Genomic DNA, 27,302 nt, shown 5'->3' on the forward strand with positions numbered 1-27,302 from the left:
TTTTTTTTAAGACATTATGTCCTTCTAAGGGGCAAAATAAGAACAATACTACACTATTAACTCCATAGAACATTAAGATTTACTGTATCTACAACAGTGTGAAAAAGAAAGCCTAAGCAGTCTTGTATCAGAATGTCCTTGTTCTGCTAATTCAAGCATGTTACTGTCATCCTTAACATTCTGTAGGTTAAAAGTGTACCTACCATTAAATTAAATTTGTGGGTTTGTTGTTTTTGGGTTTAAAAACCAAAACAAAACCAAACAAAAACCTGTCAACTAACTTCTGCACTTTGGCTACAAAAATACTAGAAGCACAACTATTTAGAAATCGGTGGCAAAGAAAGTTAAGACTAATTTCTCACACCTTTTGCTAACTTAACTTTTACCATCGAGTTGTAACTTCAGATTTACACCTTGTATAAAGTGGAATACCTAAGAAATGTACTTCAAGGGCACTGTAATGGAATTCACACTTTATAGAAATGTTTTAGTATATCTGAACTATCTTTACTGATTCCAGTTTTAACACATCTTGCTTTACTTTTTCAGGGATTTCTGTGGGGTTTTTTTGTCTTCCTCCCTCCCCACCTCCTCATCAATCTAATTTCACTTAAGGCTGTAAACATGATAGAAGATCTAAAGACTTACTCTTGCCAGATTACATACCCAGAGAGGCAAGTCTACATAGAGAAATTAATGAGGCATTTTAATAAACTGGAACAAAAATTGATTAAAAAAGCTAGATTGATATTGCCACCAATTCCTTAAGTAAAGTGTTCTATTGATGATTAAGCTATCAACAGAAAGCTGAAACTATAATCACTAGTGGCCCTGAAAACACCACTTGTACTTCAAACTTTACGGACAGCACATTTTTCTTGCAGTGAGTTTAAACCCTAGGTTTATAAAACCTTGAAAATTGTACTAAGTTACCCTTGACAAGAGAAGCATCTTTGCCTTTAAGAGCAAATCACTAGGTATTCATAATACATGACTCATCTGTTCTAAACACAAGCTACAGGAAGTAAGTTAGGTGTAGGTAGTTCTGCACTAACTACAGAGATGAGGGAGGGAACTCCAGTTTTCAGATCTGTTCAAAAGTTTCTGGCAGCAGTGACTTGGAAATAGGTTTCAAAAACTCACATCCCACAAAGGAAATAATACACTTGAAACTCACTTGAGTATTTATATACATATGTATTTCTCAGGCTTCTAAAGAAGAGTGAAAAATTTCACTCTCTAAGATAAAATTCTTGCTGCACTCTCTAGCACAGTGAAATAAGAATCCAGGTTTATCACTGACACGCTACGTAAATGTGGTTCTTGTGAACTAACTTATAATGAGCATTTTGCACAACTGTTTGTACTTACACTACAAGTGGATAACTACCCTTAAATACACTTCTTATAAAAAGGCAACACAGAAGTAGTAATCATTTTATAAAAAATGCTGCTCCAAGATTTCAGGTGTGCAGAGCTGTAAGTTTACTTCAGAATAAAACACAGACATAGGGGAGAATCAAAACTTTTAGAGTTGTACTTGACCATATATTTGGACAAAGCAGAATTACACTGCATATAACAAACAGTAAAATTTCTTAAAAGTTGTTACAAATATTTTACTTTCTACCTGTACGATCATTAACATAGTTTACTATATCAAGATTTTTTCTAAAGGCTTAAAACAAAAACAATCCCTCTAAACTACTTTCCAACAGTAAAATTTAAGTAAAATGCTTACATTCATTTGACAACAAAAAAACATATTAAAAATGTTGTGTGGGTGGTGCAAGAGCTGCTCTTTCAGCTATAACTTTCTTCCAAGGTTATTCCTGTGGAAAGAAAGAAAACAGTCTTGTTGTAAACTGTTAATAACCAAACTCCCACACCTTTTAAAGTGATCCTCCCCCCGCATACACACAACTACTTGAGATATTGCAAGATAAATTGTCTAATTTGCAATTTACTAAACTGTTTACCTTTTCCTCTTTGCGTCTGTCCTTTTCTTCATTATTCTCAATTGTTTCTTCTTCATCTTCCACAATCCCATCCCCTTGATATTTGTCGTGTGTCCACTTAGGACTGCTACCTGACTTTTTGAAGTTAAAACGCCCTCTGCCACGCTGGAAAGTACCACGGCCTCTTCCTCTTTTGGCCCAATAATCCACACCATCGTCTCTGTCATCATGCTACAATAATACCAAAGAATATGGTTAGAACACCTCTTAAATATACCCCTACAATGTTGGTACTCTATATCAAATTTATACTATACATAGGAAAAAAAAAACCGAGAACTTTCTAACAGTTCAGATCATAATCTACAGAATACATTATGAAGTATACCCTTACAATTCATGATGCCGTAACTAAAACCACAGCAATAAAATTGTTTTAAGAGCCCTTATTAGCTGTGGGTCTGCTCAAATGTTTCTAATAAATCAGTTCTGTCACTTATCTTCAGTCAGAAGAAAGAATTACTAGTTTTGAGGGGAAAAAAATCTGATTTTAAAGGAAGAAGGTCTAAGAATATGCTAGGATTTTTTTTTAAATTTTACTTCAATGCAGAGATAGAGGTTTTTAGACTTATTAAGGAAAAGTCATTGAAGGCAGTTTTCAGAAACACTGCTTCCCCTGCACAACATAGGGCAAAGGAAGTTTAAACTGTTTAAATCTGACATTAGCAAACAACAGTTGAGTTTCTCTGATTAATAAGCTCAGCTATCTTGCTACCAAATATATAGCCTTAGACAGTTTGGTAAGTCTTCTGATAATCATTCCGTGTACTGCATTAACACTATAGACAATTACTTAATGTAAAAAGGGTTTATATTTAGAAGAGTGAGGTACACTTGCTTCAACATCTACTTTTTTTACTTGTGATTTGGAAAGAAATCTGAACTATTAAACACATACCACACCTATATAAAGCAGTTTATTAACAATTATATATTACAAAAAAGTGAAAGGGTGGCACTATTTTTTAAATTAAAAAACATCTTTAGATATGAGAAAAAAGTTTAACCACTACAGTTAGTTATTTGTTCTAGCCCTCATAGAATTTCTTAATGAATACATTATCACAGCTCTAGGTTTACAGGTCTCAAGAGTTCATATATGTGTGGGGAGATGGAGGAGAACTCCTTGTACAAACATCAAAATTGTAATTGTATTATTTCTTGGATTACCTGCTAACATATTTATGACAAACTATAATGCCATAGGAGAAAGCCTAATCTTCACTACTTGGTGAAACAATACCCTTAGAAGTTTGCATTGTTAAAGAAATCAACTGGAGCAGAGACTACATAGTCAGTATACGCTACTTACTGGGTGGTTACATCAACAGTCATTCTTTCATAATCCAGATGGGAAAAAAGCATCAAAACTAAGGTGACTTTCTTATGACTATCACACTACTCAACTAAGAACAGAAGGACTGCTAATAACAGTCAGCCTACACACATCCACAAATACTGACAACTTTTCCTAATCTTCCAGTTTTGCAGAGTTCTAGACAAAATCTAAGAGAAAGCTCAAATGCCATACAGACATAAATCCAGGAAATCACAGCACAAGCCTTTTTGGTTTAAAATTTTGTTTTTAATTACTTCAGTCTGAATCTGCCTTCTTCCCCACCCACTGATGAAAGTTTTGGAGATTTATTCCCTGTTAGGCCTCAGTTATTGCCAGCCTGCTGCAGAAAGACACGAGAGAAGAACCAGGCACTACAAGAGCCCCGATATTCTCATGGTTATGTAACTAAATTCCCTGTCCCTACATGCATGCTACTTCTACGCTTGTAGAAATTTTGAAAAAACAAAAGCATGCATAAGATATCGAGTTCTCCACACCCACCAAGAAGTATTTCTTGCTTTTTGGGGTATATTCAGGATCCCATTCCTCTTCCTTCGGTCTCTTCTGAAAAGTAGTATTTGAGTTGCTGGGACCAGTATTTGTTCCAGCAAAGACTCCTCTGGCTCTTCCTCTGCCCCTAATTCGAAACTGATTAACCAAAACGTCATTTAATCCATTTACATAAAACCACAAAGAGAATTCAAGTTCTCTATTATTGAAAATGCTTTCTGTGCTTAATTACAGTATCTGCAAGTTTCAGAAAATTCACATATTACCTTAAGTAATATATTCAAGCATTCACTTTGAAGTAATGATTCTATTAAACTTAATTGAAACACATACAGTTTTTGGCATAAATTCATCCACAACTACTACAAAGAAATTTCCTTTGCTGGTAAACCAGGGTGTTGCAACAAGAGGTCAGAAGAAGCTATTCACAGACAAAAAAAAAAAAACCACAAACAGAAAAACTAGATTGAAAGAAGGAAAAAACTGTCAGGAGGAAAGAAAGGTCATTTATGGAGTCAGTCATATTGGTTATGAGAAAATTATTCCAGAATACACACAAACAATGCAGTTTCCACATAAGTATATTCACTTGGTGTTACTCAAACATTTTCAATTGAGATTCAGAAATGTATTTTAGGCCAAATTAAGTTTTAATGAGTAAATTCTTTACTCAGAAAAAGCCACAATATGTACCGTACAGAGTAGCAACACTTGAAGTGTCTTATATTCTTTATAATGAATTAACAGAATTTAAAAATGTTAGGCTAAAAAGTCTCAGAGCAACAAAAGAAAATATTTAACTCAGAATATACTAAGTAGTAATACATACAGTTCCCTCAGCATGTAAATTTTTAGCATGTAGAAAACATTATTTCCATATATGTTTATATCCTCCATTCAAGGGGGGAAGAAAAGTTAGGCTGGGAAGACAGACTGCTAAAACCTGCAGTTACTACAGAACACAACTTCCATAAACAGCCTAGTTAAACACACAGAACTAGGTCTTCTGATTAAATGTACAAAAAACCTGACTAAAAATTAATTTAATGTGTTAAAAATAAGTATGGTCCATAAACATAGATTAAAAAAGATATAAATGACTAACTTGAAAGAGGAGTATTATGCACACTTAGTTCCACAAAGCTCCAACAGAATTTATGCTGGACAGTTTTAAAACTACTTTGAAATCAGACTGAAAAACAATCCGTAAAAGGCTCTTAAGACCTATCCAATACACTGTAGGAAAAAAAAAAATTCTCGGAGAATCAACTTGGAAACAGACTATCACTTGAAGAAAACTGTACAAGAAAGGAAATATTACATGCTTTATTTCCAATAGTTTTCAAACCTTTGCAAAAATTAGGGCACAAGCAGTATCATAATGGGGGGGAAAGGATGTAGAGACAAAATGATGACAGGATTTTTAAAAAACCAACCAAACAAAAAAACCCACAACAAAGAGACATCAGCATTTCCTGGCATTAGGTCATGGGATCAGACTCCCTTTAAGAAAAATATCTAGAGCTTTCCTCAACACTACATTAACACTCTCCCCACCCCTTCTTGCCTCCAGGTCATCTTTCAGGTAAAGACATATGGGAGGTGAAATCCACTGTGGATAATCTTTATGGGCTTACTCACTGCAAAGACCATCACAAAAAGGACAGAGTGTATTTTCTACAGAAAGAGAAAACTCCTTTTAGATCAGAACTGTTACCCACAGAATTCTTTAGGAGCTAGATACTAATGACACTGTCATTAAAAGAGTCTACTTATCCTTATTTCTGTGTTCCTACTCCAAAACTATTCATGTTTATGTACAAGAAGCCTAGAATTAAATATGACAGTCTATCATCAAGTGTTAGTGCAAAACCATTGCTGATTTAATGTGAAATCAACAGCTTAGCTTACATTAAAGTCTCCCCTATGCAGCAAGCTATGCTCTCCCGTGTATACAGACTTCTTGCTTTGCAAAGGATTCACAACCAAAACATTTTATTTACTTCAAAAGCAAAGCAGTATTTACTGGAATGCAGCCACTATGAGCCTGCATTATGAAGACATTCCTCCAGTCTGTATATTTCAATACTATCCAAGCTGTATCCCTAAGAGAAGATTTGAGTCAACAGGTTCGCCTATTTAGATTCTGCTGTTCAGACACAGTTTGTTCAATAAGCTTGTGTGTGACTATGTATGTTGTTAGGGAACATTAACCAGTTATTACAGCATAGTCAGAACTAGCAGTCACCAGGAGTTAAATAAGTAGATGTCTATTAAATTTCCAATTCACATCTACTTAAGTTTAATGTAAAGAAGCCTCTCTTTCACAATCCAGTTTTATAAAGCAGTACGGCTTCCACTAGTTCAGTTTCCTTCAAGTGATTATCTTTGAGAGGAGAGGGGCTTTAAATTTCTGTTTTTGTTTAACTCAGTGCCACTAGCTTATACAGCAAGAAATAGTGCTAAAACTGTTATATTTGATGCCTACGACATTCAAGGGTATGCCCACATAGCTATTCCTTGGTATACTTACATAAAAAACAAGAAAGAAGGAAATTATGCATTTTTAGTGTTAGAAATTTTGAATTTTGAATTTTCTTCTACATACGGAAGGTTCAAACCTTACCTCGAAACACACCCCACGTGTGTAGTTCAAAACTTCTTTTACACTACTATAAATAATTCAATGTACATTTAAACCAAACAATGTCTTTTAGCATTATTTAGTCTTACTGTGAAAGTATGAAATTACTCCTACCCATTATGTAAGTCTATTTGACAATTTTTCCCCCACCTAAACAGGGGACACTTAGAGGGTTTTGTGTGTTTTATTTTGGGTTGGGGTTTTTTTTGCTGTGTTGAGTTTGGTGGGGTTTTTTTAAAGTATTCCTTATCTTTTCAAGGCCTCTTTAATTGATTCCTAGTCTTTCATAATGCTTCTACATTTCCCAATTATTTATCAGTAATTACATTAACATGCAATTTTTAACTTTTCTGAAGACTATAGTGGTCAGTTTGTCACTTTCCAAATCACAATGCTAAAACATATTCCAGAAATAAATTAATGAGCTTTCATGCTCACTGTGGCTAGTCCAGGCCAAAGAAACACTGAAAAATAACAAGTATACCATCTCCTCTCCTTAATACAGCTGTTTTAAGGTTGATGTGTATTTTTAATTATGTGCCATTCTCTATTTAACAAGTTGCAGGCATCACACACAAAGGAGGGCAAAACCAAACTGAAAATGACAGGGGAAAACAGAACCTGCAGGGAGTTAAGAGGTAGCAGATCACAAGATTTAATCTTTACAGAAAGGTAAATTTTCAGACCCTGTTAGGAAACAACATAATTACAAAAGAGTAAGGAATACACAAGAAATCATTTTCCCCACCATTACACTAAGGTCTCTAATGGCATGCTAATGCTTATTTACACACCAATTAACTGCTACTGGGCAATGCTGGGGAAAAAAACCCTCAACTTTTCTAATTTAGCACATTACACAAGAATTCAAGAATCACTGCTACAAAAGAAGTTTAGCCTAACATTAATCGCTGCAGTGCTTCCTCATTTTATTTGTTATACTATCACTATTTGTGAAGTGTTCAGAATTTGGGGGAAAAATAAGAGCAACTTACAAAGGTGCCTCTTGGCCTGCTGACTCCTGCAAAACCAGAGTATTCTTTCTGTTCATGGTGGGTTTTGAACTCTTCATCTCTTTCTTTCTTGCAATCCTTTTCTTCCCGAGAACTGGATGAGGAGGAAGATGGGGAAGATGATGGGGAGGACCGAGCACGGTCTTGATCTCTTTTTTGCTTACTGAAAAATAAAAAAAAGATACACTGTGTGCTATTTTAAAAGTACTAGACAGTCTGTAACATGCTATACTAAGAGGGGTCTCTTTATATTTTATGAAAAGCTATCCCCCTTCTGCTTATAAAGTCACATATATGTTACATATTTCAGATGTTAAGGTGAAGTATAGTTCCACTTTCCAGCCTCCTCTTACACATTTAAAAGCACTAAATGTATATTATTGCTACTGAGTTGGAAAGCAGCAGTCTGCAAACTGCAAATACAGTTTTTCTATGTTTTGATGCCACAGAGAGATTGCTACTTTTAAGGTCTGCCTTTCTTCTAAGGCAGAAAAACAGAAATTGAAGGGAAGAAAACCCTCAAGGCAAAATTTTACAGTAACTTTACATAGTTCAGTTTGCACACTGTTGACAAGGTACGGTGTGGGCTAACCTATGTAGATGCCTGTATGGAATTAGCCAGTGGAAGGTAACGTGGATACCAAAGTCAGAAAGTAAATGGGAAACAGAAAGCATAAGTAAAAATTCATTGTATATCCAGTACAAAGCAGGGGAAAAAAAAAAAAAATCCTACAGCAAGGCTTTTAGTAACCCCATAGTGGCACTAATTTGACCCAATTTACAAGATTTTAATATTCTATTCAAAGGAAGGTCATACCTGAAAGTAACTCTTACCACTGCTACACAGTATCCACTGAGATATGCTAATTTTTTTTTTCCTTAAAAAACAGCCCACTGGCTTTAGACAAAAATAAAAATTCCCCTTCTCACCCATGTTAAAACCTAAGTATCAGTAAGATTCTCATACTCTGGGTGTTATGAGTTGAAAAAGTGCGGAATCAAGCATAACGAACCAAAGTTCTTACACAAACTGTTTATAGAAATGTACTGCATTGAAGTCCAACCTCCTGATGTAGCCTGGATAATAGGACAGATTAATTTGTCATTTTTTTTTTCAGTGTTAGCTTGCTATTCCAAAGTTTTTGTCCTCATCCACCATAAGCCGTGTAAAAGACAGATAATACATATTTGCTGTAAAACAAATAATTTTAATTGTTTAAATTTAAATGTTCCATTATACAATGAAAATTGAAAGCAATTAAGCTTACAATTACAAAAGGCTAATTAGAAGCTAAAAACCTATATAGGGACTTGAAATATTTACCTGTCATCTTTGTAAGATTTGTAATCCTTGTAATCTTTTGAAGTTTTCTCCTGCTTTCTTGACCCACTGGATTCCCTGGAACCCTTTGAGTCTCCTCGCTCTTTACTTCGCTCTTTTCTACGTCGGTCAATGTCATGCCGAAGATCAGCAGAATCACACCTTAATTTTTTATCTCCCTGTAAACAAATACATATTTTGGAACAAAATTTTGAAATAAAACATCCAGAACAGAATCTGAACAAAAAGGGAAGTTGTACACCAATTTTCAAAAAAACGAGATAGAATTTACCTATTTTTCAACAAATTCTTCAGCACAAAAATTGACTTTAAGTGAATGCCCTTTACATGCAATGGCTAGATCTAAAAAAAGAACAGCTAAGAATTTCAGTTTCAAACAAGCATTCCCATCAAGCCAATGGGTTATCTATTTTTTGATGCAAACAGACATGGTTTGGGAGGACATTTAAGTATTTATTTCTTCTGGTGAATTGCTTTTAGCAGAGCATAAGCACCTTTGCGATTCAACCGTACTACTCACTGACCACCTTAGTAGGTTTTTTTCCCCCCTCTTCTATTCTTTGTCCCTGGGCAGCTTAGTGCCACAAAATTGGTCAAGAAATGTCCAAGAAGAAAGGAAGGGTGGGAGAAAACTTGACCTTCTATGCCACGTTATCAATATAGCAAAATCGATGCTACGTAAACTGGCCTCTTGGTAAAATGTATTACTCAAAAAAAAAAATTCTAAATGCAAATACTGCAGATACAATAAATACAAATTATTTTTGTATTTTTATACACAAACACAAAGCCAAAACTAAAGTTCAGATTTAAAGGGAAACAAAATAAATTAAGTTTAGAAATACAGATAGGACGTTTACTAGGAACCTACTTTTTGACTTTCTTCTTTAAATACTCTCTCTTCACCTGCTAAACGGGTATGCTTCCTCAGGGTACTTGGAGAGATGTCAATCCTCCTAGATGTAAAATAAAAGCAGTGTCTTGCCATATGCGTATGTGACTGTTAATGGCCTCAGACATTTATTTTCAACAGAAAATGAAAAAACAAGGCATTTTTGCAGTAGAACAAACTTCTTGCATATAAAACCCCACCATCAGAATACAGCAGCAGACTAAAAATTAAAAACCTTGGTTCTGCTCTGTGACTGTGACGCATGCTAAAGACACAAATACAGAAAAATAGGTAGTTTGATTTTTCACATTTTAAGCACAGGTCTGAAGAAACAAAAAATGTTTAATGAGTTATTTCAAAAGATCAGTATGTAGCCAGTTGAAAATCCACCCCACCCCCCCAAGAAATCATCAACACTACAATAGTTTGCTGTAAAGTCAAAAATACTTAACAATTAAGAAAACTTATAAAGTTGGACACTGACTATGGGGATAATATATCCTCACATGCAACACAAATATAGTACAGTGCATCTTAAAACTATAGCACATGAACAGAAATTACATCTGCATGCCTATTTCTTACCTTTCAGGCCCTCAGATTTTTCAAAAAACTGCTGTAAATTAACACACACAAAAACTAAAGGAGTATGAGATGGAACATTTCACACTGAAGAATAAAGATGCATGTACAGGGCTTCTTTTCATCTTCAAGACATATGCCCCTCAATATTTGAGCACTGCATGTGAGAAAAGTAAATATATCCCAAATGAGGTACAGAGGTAGAGAAGACATCTGCTACAAAACCACAGATGAAGCCGGACTTGGCTCAGGTGAGTTCTCTTTTACAGAAAGAGGGTTTGGTGGGGTTTTTAAAGTATTTTGTATTTACACAGAAATTGACAAATTACTCCATGCAGATTAGAAAAAAAATATTTTGGGTTCTCAGAAGAAGTATTAGCAGACATTATTTGAAACACAAAGCATTTACATTTAACATATACCTATGTATTTCTGGGCTCTTTTGCCGGGTGCAGTGTTCTTCAGTAGCTTTTTGATATGCAGTGAACCTCTCATTTAGGGTCATTCCAGCTGACTTGAAGTATTGCTCTGTTGGTTACAATAGAAAAACACTGTTTCATTAGTTTAATTCAACTGACAGCTATTTTACTCCTGACAGAAAGGCAAGTAGCAGGCAAAAACACAGTATTTTCAATAAATCTATCAGAACAAGCAAATGTGGCATTTTCCCTATTTTTACACATTTTGTAACCCAAACAAAATAACAGTGCACAGCATCACTGCAAGTCTATGTATAACTATGCCATGACTGTATTACATCTAATTCAAGCATCATTTACTGATTGGACTTGCTCATTTTCCCCTAATGAAATAGAAAGGAGCAATTTCTTAACAGTTATGTTATACTTTGCCCACAAGAGAAAATGAAGTTACTTTTAGTCATGAATACTTGCAATTAAGTACGTTTTACTATTCATCTCATCTTTAACTTAAAATAAAAGTTAATTCAGTGAAAACACTTAAGTAATGTATGCTTCAATAACTACATGAATGACCTAACAAGTCATTTCTTAAAGGAATACGATTTCTTGATTTGAAGTTGTGATGATAAACAATCCAAGACAATTAACACACCTATACATAAATAAATTCATTTAAGCATCTGGCATCTTGGCAAACTTGACAGCTTCTCTGACAAATTTTCTCTTCCCTTCAGAGACATTTAAATTAGCAACAGCAAAAGTCAGATTTTAAACCAGCTCAACAAATGTGTTTAAATGTAATATAGAAATACATAAAGTCATGAGCTATGAAATGTTACATATGAAGCAAGCTATCTGCTTAACAGGTCAACATACATCTGTATCAACTTACCGCCCGGCATCCAGTATTTGTCTCATAACCAACCATTAAAACTTGAAACGGCCACTACAAGGGTAGTGCCTCAATCATAATTCCATCAAACACAGGAATTTGAGCTAGCAACTCTGTTTTTATGCCATTTTTGCCAGGAAGACAGAAGGTTCAACTTTGCCTGTTTGGCATCTGTATCTTTCAACAGCTATTTTACTTTTGTAACATGGATTTTGCCATTTCAAAACACATTCCAGGACCTAGTTACAATGAAAAAGAAAACATCACTGGGCATTTTCAGCTCTACATTAATAAAGAGCTGTTCAGACTGGTCGCATCACACCAATAATGAACATAACTTCAATTTGTCAAAAGTTACTAAAATCTGATCACAGACCACAGTAAATTTGAAACTTAAAGAGAGGTTCTGCTTTCAAAACCAACCATAACTGTACATATTCTAATAACTTCACCAGACAGGCTGTTAAGCTGTTACATTTACCAAGTATTTGTTTAACATACAAAAGTTTACTGAAAAACAGTCTATTCTGTGATCAACATGTGAGAGTTTCAGGAACATTATTTCACCTGCAGTCTACATATGTACCATATAAGCAAAAACTTACAGAAACTCTTGTTGGATTGAGCCTTAAACCTCTTTACATATCAATAAAATAGATACTTTGACAACAGAGATCATTATACTCTAAACAGGTCTAAGATTTTTTTAATCTAATACATTATCATAGTTTATTATTGTTGACTATTACTTTCTTTTTTGTAAGTAATTCAAAATGCAGGAAATCATTTGGCCTTAGTAATCTGAATTTTGCCAACAAAAGATGACTTTTAAGGGAACCCTAGCACATAGCACGCAAATCTTTGCAATTTTAGAAGCTAAAGCATCAGAAGCTAAAGTATTGTAAAAAACAATGCTTACAGATACACTGAAACTGGTCACCTAATTATTTCCACATTTCCCCTTTGTATGATGATACGGCAAAATTATTTTCACCAATAAATTCTTCCATATTATCTCAGTACATTAAACACAAGAACAAGACAACAACCCAGTGAAATAAAGTAAATGTTATTGAAAAAAAAAAAAAAAGGCTTTTAAAGAACTCTCCAGATATCCTTACTCAATTTTAAGGAATTACCTATTTTTGCATCAAAAAACTTTGACAGGTTTTGTGACCTAAACAAAATACATCTAGTTTGATAGTCTGGGTTTGGTTGGGGCAGGGGGGCATGTGAGGGGGTGTTTGTTTAGTTGGGGGGTTTGCGGTGTTTATAATAAGCAATAGCCACTACTGTTAAATCAGGAAATAGTTAGCATACAATTAATTTAAAGGAGGTTTATGTAGCCACTGCCAAATTCCTGTATGTGAAATTCCTGGCTCCAGCACTGCAATACTGTCAAATGGGAATAAAATGAAATATCACAGTGTAATTTAGGATTATTTAGAGCACTTTTTTTTTTAAATCTTGAGACAAAACAACGCCTTCTAATAAGAACCTGGAAACGAGCTCTGGGGTGCTCCAAAAGGAATGCCATTGTATTTACAGTACAAAAGACACATGTCAACCCACACTGCACCACTTACTATAAAATTGTATGTTAGAGCTATTAAAATGCAACTAAATAAGGTTGATCAACGCAGTATGTTTAAACGACACTAAAAAAAAAAAAAAAAATCAAACTTTATACACTACTTAGGCTCAAAAATTTATCCAGAAACATAGTAAACCTGCTATTATGCTCTACATTGCATGGAGTATTTTGATACTAGCTTCTATGGCTGTTATTTTTCTAATTATTTTTATGTGTACCTCAAAAGGAAGAAAGTCTGACTAAACCAACATTGAAAGAGGGCTGAAATCTTCCTGTACTAGAGACAGCAAACAGGCTTAAAGTTGCCAGATGTGTATTCGGTACGATAAACTGAATACATACCTTTGACATGATGAACCAAGGACACAATGTGCTGAATAAATGACTCTGACGTGCTTTTGCTGGCCTGTGGCAACTTAATGTGGTCAAAGATGGATCGGAACTCTTGCTCCTTCTTGACGGAATGGACAAGTGTGCTAGCAAGCAGCCTGTCTTTAGTCAAGGAAGCAGGTCTAAAATGCATCAACAACAAAACAAAGACACACAAAAAGAAACCACTAGTTTAAATAAAGATGAATGACACTGCAGGCAGGTGGAGAACCACACTGTAAAACGGAATAATTTACCTATTTGAATCATCAAGAGGTACCGGTGCCATTTTGAGTTTAACTTCAGGACGATGGGAGTCACTGGCTATCATTTTGATCCTAAGTGGGCTCTCCTCTCTGAAGGTGGATTTTTCTCTCGCATCCAGATTCTTGTGTAGAGGGGGACTGTAATCAAAGAGTTCTTTGAGCTTTTCAGACTTTACCTGCTCAGGTGACTGAGTTTCTTTCTTCATCATTAGTCTCTCAGAACTCTTGTCTTCTTCCTTGTGCTTATCTTTTGTTGCACTAGGCCTTTCCACTACATAGCCAGTCTCTTTAAGCTTATAACTTTTCTCATCTCTAAATCCATCGCTCTCTCTATTGCCCTTGATTGATATTTTAGATTTGTATTTGGTTCCTTCCTCCTCAGCATTCCGGTGAGATGCAGTAGGAAAATTTTTACCCTGATCTGCCAGGACAGACTTTCTGAACTGTCTGTAATCCTCTGTCTCCTCTGTGTCCTCCCCTTCAGAGTCATTAAACTTTTCTTTCCCAGTCTCTTTATCAACGAAAAAATCTAAAGTTTCCTGTTCCTCCCATTCCCTTTCTCCCTCTGTCCTCCCTTTTTCTGATCCTCTCTCCTTCTGGGCCTCCTTCTCCCTGGTATTACCCCTATCAAGCAGGTATACTCTAGACTCTTCATCTGTGTACCTGTGGATAGCAAAGAAGAGACTGGTAACTCTGGATTGCATTCATTCCAGTTCACTTGCATTCCTCTTTTGTGTCAATCCCACACCAAGAAGAAGAAAATACATTCCTCTGAGCAATTCAACTTTAGCATGCAACTCTTCGCACACCATTAATGCTGTACCCACTGTCATTTATGTACTACTAGAGGCATCTGAAGATTATAATGCCTTTCTGTAGAACACCTAGAAATTCTCTGCTTGAGTTTATAAAAAAGCTAGTAGTTTGTCTGTTCTTTCTTAATTGGTACCCACTTTCACATTCTCTTACATCAGTCATTTCTCCATCAAATTCACATGAAATTGGATAATTCAGACTGCAATTCATTTTTCTACTTCTTTCAGTGAAAAGGTTAAAGGAGTACCAAAAGCGAGTGATTTTCAAGATTCTGTACATTTCTAAGAGAATTCCAAAATGTGACACAGGCTTAATGCATTCACTATATTCAAGCAGGAAACCTTTAGGAGGCAGCTCTCTCAAACACAGAAACACACTTACCAATTAATTATTTCAGCCACTGCCTTGTCTGTGCACTATTTTCACATAGGTCCTATTATGTTCACCAACTCCAATACATCTAACCCAAGGGAAGTTCTATTTTTGATCTTCTAAGCAATATATTTTTACATAGTAAATCACTGACTGGACAAATTCATTTAAAAGCTTACAATCAAACCTATATTGCACAGTCATAGCTTTGCTGTGTAATTAATTTTATAAGAAATCCATTGAAGTACTAGTCACATTAGAAAGGAACAGACTAATGTGAGATATTGATAACTTTTAAAAATTACTACTATATCAAACATTAAGAGCAAATTTAAGAATTTTATGTTAACTGGAAATTATACATTCAACTTTAAATATGTTGTCCTTCACATCAATAGAATTATGTTCCAAGAATACCAAGACCTACCCTCTTTCACAAGTAATGCAAGTCAAGGCATCAAAGTTGTCATATTGCACCACACAATTAGCAATGGATGCTGTTTATGTTAACAAAGAAATCATTGTACAACATCTGCATTTTTAGACTTCCAGAAGATTTGCATTTCAAATTACATGAAGCATTAAAATCTTAAAATACTTGAACAGAATTCGCTACCAAAAAAGGAAGTCTAATACACTATTCCAATTAATATTTTTCTTAGCAGTAAATGAAGTATAAGAAAGCACACCATAAAGGAAAACCAATTTTTCCTCAAGGACACATGTCCCCATCTCCACTAGCCAATGGCCAAGAACTTGAAGCGTCTTAGGAGGAAACCTATGAAGGCATACGTTTCAAGCTCAATTCCAACCAGACTAAATTAGTAATATTTATTCCATATTGCGTTTTTCAAGGCACGGTGATGATCTTGTCAAAACTCTGTGATAGATAGCATTTTAAAAGGCAACATTAGGCTTATAATTTAATTCTTACCTTTTCATAAACTTTCCACCTTTTGCAGTTTCCTGTTCACCACCCTCAGGATAAAACGACCTCACTCGAGCCTCCTCACGGGGAGCACTCTGTGATGGGATTGTCTTTGCAGGGCTTCTCCTCGAAGGGATGTGATGCAATGGGCTATTCTGAGAAGGACTATAGCGGCTAGAACCATTTCCAAGAGAACCAGAGCCAGACCTCTCAGGACTATGCTGAATGGAATGGGAATGTTGAGGTGTGTCCTTTGCTGAGTGGGCTGTACTAAGCAAAGGGGCATCAGAGCAAGATGAACTCTGACTAGGTGGGGTGGCAATAGAAGGACTATGGGGTGACCTTGGACTGTTATCATACGCTGAAAGGCCAGGCCAAATGTCGCCAGAAGCTGCTGATGATTTGTTAAAATCGTCAAGAGACTCTGATGGGTCATGTTCAAATGTATCTTTCTGTTCATCTTGTGATTTATTTTTCAAAGGGCTATCTTGCAAAGGAGCCCCTTCAGTTTTCTTTGCCTGCTTTTCCAGAGACGCACGTCTTTTGGAAGAGACAGGTGATTTGCTGTATGGGGATGAAGAACGAGATGAAGAGGACCTTGGAGACCTGGAAGATCTGTAAGATCGACGAGATCTGCTCCGGGACCTCTGGGAAGACACAGACCTTCGTTTTGGACTTCTGGAACGTGAACGGCCACGCCTAGGGCTTCGGGAGTGTCTTCGGTTCCAGACAGGCCTATAACCTCCACGATGGTATCTACCACCTCCTCCTTGATAATACCCTCTACCTCTTCCTCTGTAACCATAGGGACGTCTCATTCCTCTATTATTTCTGTAATCTCTGCGATAATCTCTAGAATAAACACGATCCCTGCTGCGAGACCGTGAATATGTCCTTGACCGAGACCTAGAACTAAAATTAAAAAGAAAACATTAACATTTGACAATTGGAGAATTGAAAAAAAGTGCCTTGACACTAAGTGCTAGATTTATCAAATGCAGTCAGAATGGTAAAGGAAACAGACTAACAGTCTTTAAAGTAAGTTCTACAACCTATCTTTACATATTATTTCTGCCTCAAAGGATTGTAATAAACATGCCTATACTCCTAAGGACTGTGAAACTTAGACTTCAGCATCACATGATTAAGACATTACCAGCCTCAGTGGCCTGCCCTGCCATTTTATTAGAGATCACCACCACTCTGGAACATAGCATTCAGTTCCTCAGCCACCATGGTTCACAGCCTGGAACACGAAGTTACATGACCCCCAGTTTAATACGCCAGCCTGTGGACAGCAGCTGATGAGGCAGTAAACATTCAATTCAGCCACTTCTTTTATGGGAGATGGTAATGTCCACTAGTAAGAAAGATGAGGAAAAGGTTGGAGCCAACTGAGAAAAGATAGCGCAAAGCTTATCTGCTGAAGCCTTAAGTTACTCCAGATCTGAAAAGCTGCATGAGAAATACAGAACAAATTACAAGGAAAGACTAAACACAGAAAACATCATGTGAAGGGGGAGGGAAGAATCAAACAAGCCACAAATCAAAAAGAACCATTAGCATTCTGAAACAGTCAAGTATTAAACAAAGTAACTGAAATTACATTCAAAGCAGAAGTTACCTACTGCCTAAAATGCAGATCCCAGGCTCACTTTTGCCACAGCATCATGCAAGTGAAAAATAACTTCCAGACAAAATCTAATATATTAAACCAATTTTTCATACAGTAAGGCATAAATTTACCTGTATCTCTTTTTTCTAGAATGTGATCTGGATCTTGACCTAGAGCTGGACTGAGATCTAGACTTTGATCTTGAAGAATGTGATCTAGAGTTAGATCGACCCATTTTTCCCAGTAGATATACTCCTGCTTAGGAAAAGCAGCGAGGGGAAGGAAGGGGGGAAAAAAAAAAAAAAGAGAGAAGCAACTATTTAGAGTCCGTGTATATCATATAAATGAACAAAATGATAATATTCAGAAGAGCTATAACATTTCCTAAATAAAATAACTTTGAGGAGGATATGAGTACATTTATTAGTAAATTAAAAGCTCAACCACATTTTAAAGAATTTAACGAAAGTACAGTGCATGCAGTTTGTCTGAAAAGATAAAGTGTAAAAGGTTTTCCAGGTTTAACTGCAAACCAAACCTGTAGAAGCAGAGGAAGCAAGAGAAAAAAATATTTCTGCAAATTAACGCAAGAAATAATGTGAGTCTGGACAAATACACATTTAAATATATTTTAAACAAAATTCTTGCTACTTCTGTAGTTTATAGTTTCCTTGCATTTCCAATATGCCGATGCTTCTCTGGAAGGACTTCATAGTCCCCTACAACGTACCTTCTTCATCAAAGATAAAGCCCTGAAGTATTCTGTCCAGCAGTTGTTGGTTTGAGCCAGGGGTATTATTTCTCTTAACCACATGTACTAAGGCTAATCACTCTGATCCAATTTTCCACTGGTCAATATGCCCACCCTGCATCTTTCTAGGTTAACGTTGCTTTTTAAACAACATGTAAAATGCATGGCCAACTTCTTAAAGATTTTAACAACTAGTTAAATAATATGGCTTGTAACAGAATTCAACATTTTTCAGCTCAAATTAAGCTATGAAAGCTACAATTGATTATAAAGCAATGAGTCCTACAGGAAAATAAACTGATAATAAAGTATCATTTCTTACATACAGTCATAATAAATATTTAGAATTAATTACTGCTAACCATAAAAAAAATTACACACCTTTTCCTTTTCTTTTCAGATCAGTGGCTAAAAATACCCAATTTAATTGTTAAAAACTTTGACCCATTACCATTCTCTTTTGAAATTGCCCAGCTTTAAAAAAAGCCAAAAAGGGTCACATAAGACAACCTGAATATAAGACTGTTGACAAGTAACTACACGTTTTCAAGCCTTTATATGCTCAGTATCTATAATCATCGTTTAATAATTATTAAAACAAAAATAGAAAAAACACTTAGGTTTTGTATTGCAAACAAGCACAAAAGCCTAAAATTATTGTACTGAAAATACAAGCTCAACACAATAAGCACTTTCTGTCACAAGGGACTTGATAGTATTTTTCTTGTTTCCTGGGTGATATTTCAATTATGTAAAGAGAAATACACAGCGTTAGAGCTTAATTTAAAGTTAACAAAATTGCAGAGATTTTAGACTTATAGAAAAGAATCCAGAAGAAAAAGCAGACCGACCATTCCCCTATCAACTGGTCCCTCCTGCCCCATATGACTTCCCTCACCACAGTAGCACAAGAGTTTGCATGGCCCCAAAGAGAGGTAACCTCACCTGAAACCAACCCAACAAAAAGTTAATTTTAATTTTAACCTAAACTAGCTTTCCATTTAACCATGAAAAAATTATTTACCTTGGAGAAGAATATGTTGAATGCTGTTTTTTATTGGCTCCTTCCATTAAAAAGCAAATTTACATAACCTATACTCAGAAGATGGTTTCTAATTCATTGTGTTCAATTAAACCCACAGAAAATGATTTATCATCTCTTATTCTCATCTACTCACAGGCAACATTAAATCTCTAAATTTAAACTGTTGTAAGACATGAAGCATACCAATTTTCCAAGAGTGTTTTTTTTGCTAATACAAGTAATTTTCAGATCAAACTTCAGATGCACGAGAAGTTTGTAATACAATCCAATCTCAGCTTTAAAGGAAATCTGTTTCATTTTCCCTGTATTTAACAATAACATTTATACATTTGCATTCTATGCACGACAAGTACATATATACTGTACAATAGTTGACCTTTACAAGAGATACACTAGTTTCAGAAAGTTGTGTATATTTTAGTTTCTTATTGCAAGCATGAATTTTAGGAAAACAAAATCAATTCTCACTTCAAATGGTTGGGTTCAATCAGAACATTTAAAAATAGAATTAAGTTACTCTTACCTCAAACCGTTAGCTGGTGCCAATGAAGCAATTATTTCAAAACTCTCTATTTGTGCTTTCAGCAATACTGATCCCTATAGAACAGAAAAAGGGACTGTCAAAGACATGAACTTTTACTAAAGGGCAGGTAATACCTTTTGCTTAAATGGGTAAAACATTAATCTGTTTATCACTAAAAGACTGCACTTAAGAAATGGCAAATTTACTCCTGGACTCAGTGAAGTTGAATGTTAGAACTGGTGCAACTCAGGGCTAGCCACTGCCAAGGGGCAAATCCTACTCCCCTTCCCATACACGATCACTCCTTCAGCCTTGCTTACATGGCTGTACAATGCATTATCCTCACCTTCACAACAGCCCCGACACCCTTTGGGTCCTTCAGTGAGCAGGTTCTTGATACCCAGAAAACACTTTCATATGGCTGGGTTATAGAACTGGCTTAATGAAGGGCCAGACAAGTGCCAGAGCTGGATTATGGGGGAAAGAACAGCATGCAGCCAGGAGGAGGGGGCAAAAAGGACAGTGGCAAAGTGTTTGACCAGTTTGAACTCTAACATACAGCTTTACACTTAACTGGAGCTACTTTTTTTGGGGGAAAAAATGGGATGAGGACTTAGGACAACAGTAAAAACTTTGTCTTTAGGTTTCTTTTGCTACATTTAAACAAGCATTACTCTGTTATACTTTCTTGTCTAAAATGCATATGTATATGAGCTTACCTAAATAACCAACATCTCCTCCAAAAATAAGCTCTTTTACAGGTATACAGAAACAATGCATAACTGCAATAATGCAACCAGTCTCAGAAGTATGAATTTTTCACTGGCCTCAGCTTTTAATTGCCTCAAAACCTTAAGACTATGTATACATTTGTAGTCTGACTCAACATTAAGCAAGCTTGCCAATTCCACTCAAGCAACTCGGAACTTTGTCCAAATTCAATACAGACGAGATGGATCTCCCAGAAATTCTGCATCTCAACAATTTATTTATTAAAGCCAAAGCTGTAAGACATCCATTGCTCCTAAATGACACTTTCACACTTGTTCACAGATGTTTTCTTCATCTAAAAGAAGAAATGTAGCACTTGTGTTCATAAACACTGCTGTCAAATGTCCACTTACCATTCACTAGTAGGGACCAAGATATTTCCAATTTCTATAAAATACATGCTTTAATAAGATTAAGTTTTTACTTCTCATCATCAGCAAGCATGACTCTCTGAAGGAGCACAGTAGTGTATCGGACCATTTCAGATCTTGTCTAGACAAAAGGCGAGATGGTATTAGCTAGCAGAGGTTAATTAAGGCATTCAGAAGTCTAGTACAGAAAAAGAAATACAAACTTCAGCTAAATGGTTGAAGTTCGGTCTGAGATTTTAAATCAATACTTAAATCATCTCTACTTCTGACTTTTAAAAACAATGTTGGTGCTAGCTGAAATCCAAAAATCCTGATTTAGACAAGTCTTTAGATCCTGGGGATATAGAAGAAGATAGTTATTTCACCTTTAAAACCTCTAGGCAGAATGCAGGATCTTAAATTACTACAGCTCAAACTCTGGCAGTCACTTCCACACACTTTTAGGAATCTTTTCTACCAACTGGCAAAAGTGAGTAGCTGCCACACTTTAAAAAACAACCCAGACATTAGATACACCATGTCCAACCCTGGCAGCTAAAACTTATTTGCTACCCTTCTTCCTAATTTTTTTAAGGGTATGGATATAACATTTTAAAAGAAAAGAGTTTTGAATAGAAAACCTTAAATATTGAATAAATAAAAAAATCTTCCAAGTATTTGCAGTATTCTCACAATATGCAAGAATCTAAAATTTTATTAACCTCTATTAAAGCTAATTTAGAGATGAACAGTGGTAGATATAGAAATACATAGGAAAACAGGTCCTTTGTAACAGTTAGCTTCTACATGCTTTACACTTTCACAGAAAAAGTACACGTTCCTCTGAAAGCATCGCAACTACAAAATACTGTTTTACAGTACCAAATAAAATCACTCGCAGCCTCTTCCTGTACACTATCATGCTCACTGTCAGTCTGCAGTGATTGCACCATGTCAAGTAAGGGCAGGACTAGTAAAGGGCAATGAAAAAAAGGTGCTAAGTATCATATGCTGTTACACAAGGTCACTAAATCAAAAGACTAGTTGCCCCTCTCACTTCTGAGACTAGTCCAGAGATAAGCTTCATGCACTGAAGATACACAGTCTGCCAAAGGTGCGTATTAAGAATGTGACACGAGGCGTCATCACTAGCACTAAGCATTTTTAAGGAAGGACCATGACTGCTAGGAACATCGTCTATGCCTGAAACACCAGGGCTGTAATCCACATGGTTTTTTGCAACTCAAATTTCTTTTTCTCTTGCTTTCTGCCCTAAATATAGGGGAGAAGAGGAAAAAAAAAAAAAAGAAAAAAAGAAGAGATGCTCGCTTGGCTCTCAACCATTTCAACTCCTGTGTTAGAAAATCTGGGTACTACAAAGGAAGCTGCTGTATCTCCACAGTACTTTCAACCAGAATAAGCTGGCACTGCCAGTTCAAAGGAACAGTCTCAACTCTCCTATCCTTTGTTTCTTCACATTCCTGATGATGTCCCTTATGCCAGCACAAGTATTTCTGCAGCCACATCCTGAATTAGATCAGGAAATGTAGGGACCACCTGGGTTAGTTTCAATACAAATGGTTTTTCTGATATGGTTAATCACACAGTCCCACAAACATTTGGGCCAACACAGGAGGCTGCAATAGCAGCCAGACAGGACTGCTTCTTTTGGCAGCACTGCAATCTTAAAGCTTCCCTGAAACTAGCTTGGCAAAGTCATCAGCAGCAACAAACTTGGAAGTTAAGCTTTTTAGCAGTACTTGGAAGCAGCTTTAAAAAAATTAAAAAGACACACCAAAAAAAAACCCACGAAAAAACCCCACCCCCAAACAGCCAAACCTTAACACAGAAACCTAGACATTTTTAAAAGATGGACCCAGACATTTTTAAAAGATGGATAGTCCACTACCTGTCAGCTGCTGAGTCACATTAATGACCAAAGAGGAAGCCAAGAAAAGTTTCTTAATGACACAACAGCAGGATCTTTAGGCATCTTAGATCAGTCTCAGCCAGCAAGTGACCATCAAGCAAAAACAAGATACATAACAGAATCAGGCTTATCTCACCACAAGCAACACAATAATGAGGAAGTAAATGTCACTGTTAGCAATAAAAACAAAGCACAAATAAAATTGTTTCCAATTCCTTTTAAACATTCTTTTTAAGAGTCTTTACTACACCACTAATATTGACGTTTTCTCAGAGTACACAGACTGTTAAGCTATTTTAAAAGTTCCACACCACATGGAAGGTTTTGAAGACATTTTAGGACAGTTATCCCCACTTACACTAGCAAAACACTGCTTCCTCTTAGATTCATTTTAGCTATCCTTCATTTTTAGTTATTTATTAGTCTACATTTCTCTTGTTTAAGCATTACTTAAATCTTCCTGACAGCTTTCAAGTAAAAAAATCTTGTTGAAGTAGTTGACAAGCTGTTGCCAAAACACATTTTCATTCAGAGATTCAAGTTTCAAAAGCAATGAGGATTATACAATCAGGACAAAACAAAAGAGGATCTTCAAGAAATCCCACAGAATTTGTAATATTCTCTCATAATACATACGCTGAATTAAAGAAAGTCTTATTGAGACAGTAGTGTAAAGCATCTATTCAGTGCCTGTACATCTGCCATGCTTTCTTATCCATTCTTTACCTCCCCTCCCCCTCTCTTTTTTTAAATGCCCACAAACTTAACAGTGGCACATCACAAATAAGAATAGAATGCATTTCGTTAATGACTGTAAACCCACATCATTCAGATCATCAATGACTAGAATCCTACAAATACTAGAATACCATAGCAAATTTGCCCATACTATCTTGAAATGTACAAATAGAGTTGGGAAGCCTATTTCCCCCCTATTTTATATCCTTGCTTTATATCATCTTTGTAATATCCACACAGTTACAAAGACAACACAGACCCATGTAAGAATCACAACATGAAAAGTCAACTGGAAATGTAAAACATAAAGGCCTTTTTCCCTAATTCATTCATTTCTTAATTTTCAAATATTTTATATTGTTTTCTATAAAGAAAAAACCCCAGCATCCTAGTAACAATAAAATCAACTCTGCAAAACAGTCATATGATTGGTAGCTGTTCTTTTATGTAATACTATTGGCAAACAAAGGCATGTTTCTCCTCTAACTAAAAACACAGAAATCAAAGTGACAATTTCTAAGAACTTTGCCAATACACAAAAAGGAATTAGCATGCTTTGAGAAACACATTGTTTTGGATAGCCATTCTTGGGGTTTGTTTTTTTTTTTGGTTGTGTTTTAAACACTGTGTTTCCATATGCCACTACAAAGTGGTTTCCACAATCTCTTTGCAATAAACTCTGAGCACGCTGCCACAGAAAAGGCCATCTTCCCTCCCTTGTTTGTTCCAAGACTGATATTCATATAGGTGGCTTGGTGAGCTGCAGCAGTGAACTGATCCAGAAGAAAACTACTCTGGACAAAAAAGACAAAGCTGACTTTTCAGCCACTATCACCTCCCAGATCCCATTTACCACAAGACCGCATGGATGCCAGTGCCAGCACAATGAACAATACAGCGATGCACTTTTTCACAATACCTTTGGGAAAAATGCTCCTGCAGATAAACTGAATACAGTTGTAACCTAAAGACTTATTTTCTTCTGTAGTTTCCTTCACTGATCTCCACCACTTGTAAACAAACCTCAAATGTTCTCTGGCATTCCTCAAACTCCTACACCACAATCTCTCCTTGACAACCAGCCCAAATCTAATCCATCCAAACACCTGCACCCGAGCTCCAAACAACAGCTCCCTGCTGACTCTTTCTAAATTCCTACAACCACTCCAAGTTTTCTGCATTCCCAATGGCAACAGGCCCTTCCCCACGGCACATTCTGCCCTCTCCCCCATTTCCCCCTTCCCCCATGAAAGATTCCCTCAGCCCCAGCCTTCACCTGAGGAACTGCTCCTTAGAGCCAGGCCCACTAAAGCCTTGCTTAAGCCATGGAGCCAAAGCTCAGGAGAAAGGCAGGCACACCCCAAGTACTGATACATGTAACACACTAAACCTCTTCCTGCCGTTCAGCACAGCCTGTCACTCAACATCAAAAGGGACGAGTTGGAGGAAGCAATTCCTTGCCCTCCCTGCCACAAGAAGCTGCATGTTTGGAGTACGCCTCGGAGCCAGAGCTTTTACCCCTTCTTATTTTGCCCACTTTTGTCTAAAACAGTGAGATTATCATAGAGGAGAAAGAGGAGCAAGGACGAGGAAGACAACATCTAGACAGCATTTTCCTGGAACCCCACGCTCTTTAATCAATCCTTCCCACACTGAGAACAACTATTCTAAGCGATGTTTTTATACATTTACAATAAACCAACCATTACTCAAAGAGTGACTACTTGCAGTGTCTCATTTGTTTTGCATGCCCCCGGGTCTTTCTGTAGTAAAATGTAACTGCTACTGTTAAGATAAAACTTTGATCTCTAAGATAAACAAGTTATATCGATTTAGTAAAGGAGCACCATGACACACAAAACAAGAATTTGATTTTTACAATAAAATTAAAGGCAGAAAGTAGAGGGCCTACAAAGCAAACGAGAAATAAAGGACAAGATCCTGCAAAGGTTGTATACTACAGTATGATCAACATCAAGAATAAAATAGCCCCTTTCAGCAAGGGGAGTAAAACCCACCCCCAGCCCCTCACCAGCTTTTGCGGGCACTTCTAAACAGGGCAGTTAACGCGCAGGGAGACAAGCAGGAGCAGAGTATTTAAGGCACAAGCACTTGAACCGCAGTCATGCCCGAAGGGAAGTTCCTCCAACGTGCGTAAAGGCTGATCCAATACCGGGAAGCATCCTTTCACCTCAGCACCGTTTCCCTCCTTAAGAGTCACACCCGCGAGGATAACGGGGAGATTTTATATTCCTGTAACCAGTGCTGCATGGCGATCCCCTTGGGCCTATCTCCCACGGCGAGGGCGGAAAGGCTGCAAACCCAGGTCGGCCGGGGTGGAGGCCCAACGCGGCAGGCCGCCCATTGCGCGTCCCCCCCGCCCCCCCGACGGGCTTCCAGAAGCCGCGAACCAGCTCGAGACAGCTGCGCGGCCGCCTCCCGCCCCCCTCTTCCCTCTCTACCTTCGCGCCCCAGGGCGCCGTCCAGGCCCGGGGAGGAGCGACGTCGGCTCGGCCCGACTCCCGCAAGAAGCGGCGGCGGCGGCGGCAGCAGCCCGCGTCAGGGCGGTGACGGCGGCCGCCCGGCCCCTCCCCAGCGGAGCGGCTGGGCCCGTCGCCCCGGGGGCTGGCGCGGCGAGCGCGGGGAGGGGGACGCGGAGGATAATGGCTGCGGAACGCGAGGTCACGCGGCGGGGAAGGGCGGGACGGCGCGGCGCGCGGGCACCGCGCGGCCGCGGGGGGAGGGGAGGCGGGAGGTGCGGCCGCGCGCGGGGGGCGCGAGCGCCGCGATGGGGAGGGGGGGAGCTGCTCCCCCTCAGCCTCCCTCCGCCATCTCCCCCCGCCATCGCTTCCCTCCTCCCCACTCCGGGGCTGGCTCGGCCGCGGCTACGCACGCCACCGTCCCGCAAAACCTCCCCGCGGCCCCTTCACCTCCGCCCCTTCCTCACCTGGCGGGCGGAACTCCCGGCGGCCCCGCTCCCTTATGGCAGCTTGGCGGCCATTTCCCGTCTCGCCGGAGGAAGAGACGCGGGGCCCAAAGGGAAAAAGAAAAAACCACCATAGAGAGCGGGGGGCGGCCGCCGTCGCAGGTGCGTCACTTCCGACCTGGGCGGGGAAACGCCGGCACCCCTCACAGCCTGAGCGCCATCTTGGTTTTGGGTAGCCGTCCGCAAGGAAGATGGCGGCCCGCGGCGCTGGGGGCTGTCTGCAGGCCGGCCCTGGGCCTGTGTCTTGGGGGAGGGGAGTGGCGTGGCCCGGCCCTACGTCCATCCGTCTCCCCACCCTGTACCACAGCCGGGGGCTCTGTGCTCCGGCGGCGGCAGCCCTTATCTCCTCCCACACCGCCGTGACTAAAACTTGTCATCTTTTATCCTCTCCTTCCCTGAAGGAGACCCCGAGGGGTCGCCGTCCCCCGGCCGAGCTGCTGCCTGGTTACCTGTCGGGCGGGGTGCGCATCCATCCACAAGAATTGCTTGGAAGGGCTTGTCTGTAAAGCGGAGGCCAGCCAGCAGATCACCATCAAGCGGCATTTGCATCCGATGCTCCCCTGCGCCAGGAAGGAGATCGCGTAGTAGCGGCAC

At 38.1% G+C, this 27,302-nt stretch overlaps 1 protein-coding gene across 14 annotated transcripts; it reads right to left on the reverse strand.

Moving 5' to 3' along the window:
* Positions 1 to 1,461: 1,461 nt before the first annotated feature.
* Positions 1,462 to 27,296, reverse strand: BCLAF1 (BCL2 associated transcription factor 1). Of its 14 annotated transcripts, none has more exons than XM_075748177.1 (14): positions 26,670 to 26,800; positions 21,058 to 21,196; positions 19,934 to 20,007; positions 17,746 to 17,869; positions 16,006 to 16,911; positions 13,875 to 14,546; positions 13,591 to 13,760; positions 10,763 to 10,868; positions 9,738 to 9,822; positions 8,849 to 9,024; positions 7,507 to 7,687; positions 3,859 to 4,005; positions 1,980 to 2,189; positions 1,462 to 1,832 (listed from the first exon to the last, which is right to left on the reverse strand). In XM_075748177.1, exons 4-14 carry the CDS (start codon positions 17,847 to 17,849, stop codon positions 1,827 to 1,829), a joined length of 2,763 nt encoding a protein of 920 aa, XP_075604292.1. In that variant the 5' UTR covers positions 17,850 to 17,869; positions 19,934 to 20,007; positions 21,058 to 21,196; positions 26,670 to 26,800; the 3' UTR covers positions 1,462 to 1,826. The 14 variants fall into 14 exon arrangements, with proteins under 14 accessions (XP_075604292.1, XP_075604296.1, XP_075604300.1 ...); XM_075748181.1 differs by having other exon boundaries at positions 17,746 to 17,872; XM_075748185.1 differs by lacking the exons at positions 21,058 to 21,196; positions 26,670 to 26,800 and adding an exon at positions 27,158 to 27,296 and having other exon boundaries at positions 13,875 to 14,021.
* Positions 27,297 to 27,302: the final 6 nt, after the last annotated feature.

This window comes from Balearica regulorum, chromosome 3 (genome assembly GCF_011004875.1).
Source record: "Balearica regulorum gibbericeps isolate bBalReg1 chromosome 3, bBalReg1.pri, whole genome shotgun sequence".
NCBI lineage: Eukaryota > Metazoa > Chordata > Aves > Gruiformes > Gruidae > Balearica > Balearica regulorum.